This window comes from Austrofundulus limnaeus, unplaced genomic scaffold (genome assembly GCF_001266775.1).
Source record: "Austrofundulus limnaeus strain Quisiro unplaced genomic scaffold, Austrofundulus_limnaeus-1.0 Scaffold66, whole genome shotgun sequence".
NCBI classification, from domain to species: Eukaryota; Metazoa; Chordata; class Actinopteri; order Cyprinodontiformes; family Rivulidae; genus Austrofundulus; species Austrofundulus limnaeus.
In genome coordinates this window covers 483,929-490,316 of record NW_013952468.1, presented here as the reverse complement: position 1 = coordinate 490,316, position 6,388 = coordinate 483,929, and the positions used below count along the sequence as shown (strand labels likewise).

Genomic DNA, 6,388 nt, shown 5'->3' with positions numbered 1-6,388 from the left:
GTGTGTGTGTGTGTGTGTGTGTGTGTGTGTGTGTGTGTGTGTGTGTGTGTGTGTGTGTGCAGAAAGCCAAAGACCCGGCATGTGAACTCTTATGGATTAAAACTTTACTTTCTAGGGGCTTCAGAGGCACAAAAAGATGGCGGCGTGGTGTGTAGTGCCTTTACATTCACACTGACACACACACTCAGCATTGTGCAAAGCGCCACACTGAACCGAACCGGGTGGGGAAAACATCTGAAGAGGCACAATGTGGGTCACTGCTAGAGACAGAAGGAGAGCGTATCTTGCTCAGAAACATACGTGTGTGTGTTTGTGTTTTTGGCAGTGTGTGCGTGTGTGTGTTYACGTKAAYATATAGGAGTCTGTCTTTGTGTGTGCGTTCAGCCGCGGCCAGCAGGGGGCTGTAGCTGCAAGTTTTGTTTATGTAGTGGAAGGGTTAAAGGTTAGGGGCGAGYGGGGGGCGGAGCCTGATTCCACTCTGGGGCCTCCAGTTTGCAACAGCATTCAGCCACTTGACTAACGGCTCAGGAAACGAGGATGTAAAAGTCTGAATCTGTTTTTCTGTCTTTCTTTTGCTCTAATTTTTTTTTTTTTTTGCATACACTGTGTTTCCACTACATTCTGCATTCAGGGACAAACAGACCCATCCCTCCTTCATTGCTCACAAAACACAAATKTATTTAAAGTGTAAGGACCAAAGTGATGAAATCATGCCATCTGAACTCTCACACGTCACCAGTCAGTGGGATGGAGCTTTGTTAGTATGATGAGTGTGTGAAGACAGTAAAAGCCACAGTACCTGGAGATCCCGCTAATGATTCTGCTCTACTGACTGCAAATGTCCGAGACAGGGACAGTGGCACTTTGGAAATGAGGAAGGGGGACAAAAGAAGCAAAGAAAGAAGAGGAAAGTCTGTCAAAGCCCAGAAATAATAAACAATCATCTGACATCAATCAGCTGAAGATGACTTTCTGTTGGATTTTTTTTAAGCCACACAATTCACAGGAGGGGCGCTCTACTGTTTTACCAGCAGGGGGCCCACAGATCCCACCACCAAAGTGAACCAGAAGTGAGAAAAGCTGAGGATAGTGCTGAAGTTTATGAATGAAGTGAGACAACTGAGTGCATCACATGTGTTCATGGTGCAACGTGGATCTGTACAGAAAAGCTACAAAACCAAGGATACATCAGTCCCAGGCAGTCACCGCTCATACCTAAAAGAGGGTGAGAAATGAGGAATCTACTGTCTAAAGCAGGGCTATTCAACTGGCGGCCTGCGGGCCACATCAGGCTTGCCGGTGACCAACATCTGGCCCACCAATTGTTCATTAATATCTTCAGCCCAAACTACTGGTTTTCTACTTATTTACTATAAGTTCATTTATTTAGATATAGACATGTTTGGTATCTACAGAAATGTCAGGATCTTGGCTAAAAGCTGGTAAAAACATTTCTATAAAAACCCAAGACACTTAAAACTACAAGCAGTAGAAGATAAAAGTGAGACAAGTAAAAATAAAATTGGTTTGAACACGTAGCACGTTAAATATGTCAAAAATAATACTTGTGTCAATTAGGAGACATAATGTGTTTTTTTGTTTGATATTCTTTTAATATTACTTMTTTTATTACATAGGGTTCTGTATGTTGTGTTCATGATTAAATGCAGCAAAACAAACTCATTCWAAGGTGACAGATCTTTGTAATACTTGGTTTATTTACATAGTAACTTTAATTGCTGGATGTTCGGCCCCTCAGCTGTTGGCCTGCAGTAACTGTGGCCCCCGGAGCGATTTAGCTGAATAGCCCTGGTCTAAAGCACTTTTCACCAAAGCAAAGCAAGAATGGTGAGTTCTGGTGATTCACAGGAGCTCAAGATTCTGCCTGTTTCCTTCAAATCAGCTGTATGGAAAAGTTTACCCATGATTCACAGCATCAGTGAGAGTGAGTTTTATTTGCCTCTTGGCCTATAGGACACAGTTTATACTTCATATTGAGTAATAAGACTTTTTATATTTATTAAAGCTTCCTGCACTGCTGACCTGCTATCTTAGAGTCTCTCTGCTCCTGGGAGGTTACTGTCTGTTAAAGTACATGAGAAAAACAAGCTTTTTTCTTTCTTGTTGTATAAAATCCACAGTGAAATCACATAAAAACCAAGATAATTTCTGATTTAAGTGAGACTGGATGTCCTTTGCATGTCTKGAAAGCAGGATAACGGTTTAAAAACTGAACAGAGATAGATATCTTACCAGGTGATGCCGTCAGAGACATCATCCCGTAGAAGGAGAAGGGTCCCGCTTCAAACTTCATCCCCTCTTTTCCCGCCTCCACCTCCACCTTCCCCTGTCATCAAAAGATGAGCCACTTCAATAAAAAACAAAATTTAATTAAAACTTTACTGCGCAGTTGTTTTAAACCTATTATGGAGACTTTTTACGGTAAATTTTCTTCAGTATTTCCACATTTTTGTGTTTTCTGTTTGCGTTTTTTAACTGATATGTTGAGCAGGTCCACTAAGGACAAAGACAAAGACTAGAAAGGAAAAATACAGGGAGCAAAAGGGAATAGACTTGTGAAGGATGAAACCCTGATCTCTGAACTCTGCTCAGGTTTTTAGACTGAAATACACCAAATTATTTGATGGAGGGTATACAGTACGGTATATAGAAGAGATATTAAAGGCTTCTTCTATTCTTTGACCTCGTGACAGACTTCAGTGGGACGTCTTGACCACGAGTCAGCTGTTTACCTTTGCCGTTACTGCTTCTTTTCAACCGACCTGCCCTGCAGTACAATCATACCACGCATACCTATGAAGGATGCGTGGCCTCTGTGCGAACAGACCCCTGCAGCGCAGCTCGGTCAGATCGACGACTCTACTGTGGAAACGCTGGAAGAGCGAGGGAAACAATAACTCGCGGCGCTAACAGCAACATGTTTGGTGTGATTATTCAGTGTAGTGTTGTTTGTACAGCTGCCACGGAGTTGAGGGAAAACATAGAAACTAGGTAAGGAATGTGGAAGGAGCTTTAGGAAAAGTTGTGTAACACGTATATCCCGGCGACACGGTGGTGCAGCGGTTGGAGCTTTCGCCTCTCAGCGAGAGGGTTGCAGGTTTGCTTCACCAGTGAAACGTTTCAAATAGCGACTTCTGCTTCAGTTCAGTCTAACAGTTCAGTCTACTTTTTGATGCCCACCTGGAGAACGAGGATAAAATAGTCCACGGGTTTGTTCCTGTGGAAGAGGTAGTGCTCCGCCGCTCGCTTATTCTTCTCATCGTATTTCAGCTCCTGGATGACRTTCGGGTGCTTCAATAATCGCAGCAGAATCTTTTCTGACATCTGCAGCGGTGAGAATGGCTCCACCTCTGCAGAAACAGACAGAAAAGTACATTGTTGCATTTTTTAAGGACTAAATATGAGGGTTAGTTTTTCTCATTGTCAGTAATTTAAAAAAATAGAAGACAGAATCTATGTTCTGGTGTGATTTCAGTGGGATGAATCAAAATATGCACCTCAAACTCAAACATTTACTGCAACGTTCTGAAGCCTGACCCCAACACACCCACTTCATCTGGCCATCTGTGTGGGGGTGAAAAAGAAGTTTGAACTCCTCTCTTGGGCAACACCGCGAGTGTTTCCCCCCAAAAACATCATCTGTAAATGTAAGCTTCATATTTACACCACTGCAGCCRCAGTTTTTACTCTGAATTAGAGAGCAACATTAAAACAGATTGAATAAATCTGTGCAAAGTGTTTACATTTTTTTATGTGGGGTTTACTAGAAAAACTTTATATGCTTATTATATATTATTGTTATTATGTCGACATACACTTCCTGGACAAAAACAAGGTCACACACTCTAATATTTCATTGGACCGCCTTTAGCTTTGTTTATGGCACACATTCACTGTGGCGTTGTTTGGATAGCTTCTGCAACGTCACAAGATTTATTTTAATCCAGTGTTGCATTAATTTCTCACCAAGATCTTGCACTGATGATGGTAAAGTCTCCAACACATCCTAAAGATCCTCATTTGACTCTGTGGAGCCAGTCCATGTGTGAAAATGATGTCTCATGCTCCCTGAACTCTTTCACAGTTCCAGCCCCATGAATTTTCATCTTGGCATATGGCCGTGCAATAAACAAATCCATTGATGGAMTACCCTGGTCAGTCAGTATATTCAGGTAGTCAGCTGACCTCATTCTTTGAGCACAGACTGCTGAACCTGGACCTGACCACCTGCAGAAACCCCACATCACAGCACTTAGCTAAATCCAGGTGGACACTTTAGGCAGTGTATTATGACATGTTGTGTCGTTATCACAAGAAAATCATGGAAAAAGAAATATCTGCGGAAAACAACTGCTCTCAGCTTCCATAATAATTGTTAAAAATATTATGCTAAATATTTATATTTTTAAAAAGTCTTACTTAGATTTGATTACAATTAAAATGAATAAATAATGACACAAAACAAACTGGTGCTTACTTGTAATGAATCAGGTACCTATCCAGTACCTATTGGGTACGCACTAGGTATGTACCTATCTACTACGTTTTCGTAATTACTAGACACTTTTGTATTTTTTTTATGTCTGTACAGACATACCTGACATATTTCGATGTGTACTTCTGTATTCATCAGAGGTGTCACAGCTGATGTTGATTGAGTGACACCTCTGATGAAGACGGAAGTACACATCAAAACATGTCAGGTATATCTGTACAGACACAAAAAATAAAAAAGTGTCTAGTAATTAGGAAAACGTGGTAGATTGATTTTATAGACACAATGAACTTTATTAGGTTACTAGGTATGTACAATATACTTAACAGGTACATACTGGTTACTTCCCTGTTTGTTCCAGGTACTTATTTGTACTTACCAGTTATGTACCTGGTCCTAACAGGGTACGTACATAGAACTTATTGAGCATGTAAATGTAAAGAGACGGTACTTATAGCGCCTTTCTGTCCAACCAGGATATTCAAAGCCCTTTAAACTACAATCTGTGCTCTCATTTACACATTCACACAGCACTCTACTAAATCTCTACAAAGTTAACATGTGCAAATCAATCTATGAAGACTAATCAGTGCTTTAAATCACACTCATACACTGATGGGACACACAGCAGAGGSACTGGGGCTGAWYAACTGAGACAGCTGGAACAGGGGATCAAACCAGCAATCTACCAGATCCAGGATGACTCTCCTAACCACTCTGCCACATCCACCCCRTGCTCTTTGTACGAGGTACCCAAAACTTACAGGATAAGCACTTTGTACATACCGGGTATCTACCCTGTGGGTACAATAAGAAGTCACTTCATACAGTCCATGTATGAAGCATATGATGTATTGCTATCGTAATGAATCTTTTTTACATTTTATTGGTAAAAGTTTAAAAAACATCAAATAACTGAAAGATGTGGGACTGTGGAAGAAGCTTAAAGAAATCTGTGAAAATCTCAGAGGACTCAGACAAGGATTGTGTTACAGTGATGGCAGGAGGAACACAAACACAGGTCGGTCTTTAGGACCTATAGTTTTAATTTAGGTTGAGGTGTTTAACCTACGACAAAACCTGCCGACAGTTTTCGACGAGTTGCTTTTACTCGTTTCATTAAGACTGGAGCAGACATGTCAGCTGGTGAACAACCACTCCTAATTGTAACTGGTCAGCTTCAGCCACCTGTTGGGCCAATCAGCTCCTTCAACTCAGTGGCGGTGATATGTGTCAGCTGGCTGCAGAGAGGAACTCGAGCCCCTAATAGCCTTTAGAGGAACTTAATCAACGCGTAGCTGCGAGGTCAAAGTTCTGAAGCAAATCCAAAAGCAACGAGGCGCAGTCAGCCTCAGCTGCTGGAGTGGAAACTCGGTTATTCTGCTGCCTGCTCCATTTCCCAAGGGAAAGCTGGTGAAATATTTCGCATTTTACACTAGTAAGTACACAAGTATGTCGACTTGTGTGAGAACTGTGATCATAGGCCAAAAAACGCTGGACGTGATGTCATTGAGGAAAGAGTGTAAGCAAACAGGGTGGTGTTTTTAAAGCTGTGACTGAAGAGCTCAATGTGTAACCCTCAGAGCATGACATGCAAGCAAATAAACGCCTGCAGTTTTTCTTTCTTCGTTTCGGGGGGAGGCGGTGTCCACAGCCTGTAGACATCCCGTGCCGCACTGTAACACATACACACACACACACACACACACACACACACACACACACACACACATACCAACACGCAAACAGCAGATATTCATTCTACACACATCCTCGCTCCTCCTCCTCGCCTATAGCTGGGACTGAAAGCTCATCCAGGCACATGCACACACACAAAGTTTCTCCACAGAGAGGGGGGTTGAGGGGGCACCC

The 6,388-nt window shown here is 42.1% G+C and overlaps 1 protein-coding gene across 3 annotated transcripts in view; it reads right to left on the bottom strand.

Moving 5' to 3' along the window:
- Positions 1 to 6,388, bottom strand: part of cnnm2b (cyclin and CBS domain divalent metal cation transport mediator 2b) — a gene marked incomplete at its 3' end in the record, with an annotated part of 38,286 nt that overhangs the window by 3,467 nt on the left and 28,431 nt on the right. For 2 of the 3 annotated variants that reach the window (XM_014010199.1, XM_014010200.1), the window contains 3 exon segments: positions 800 to 862; positions 2,254 to 2,347; positions 3,202 to 3,371. In XM_014010199.1, coding sequence (XP_013865653.1) covers positions 800 to 862; positions 2,254 to 2,347; positions 3,202 to 3,371 — 327 coding nt within the window. 3 annotated transcript variants of the gene reach the window in all.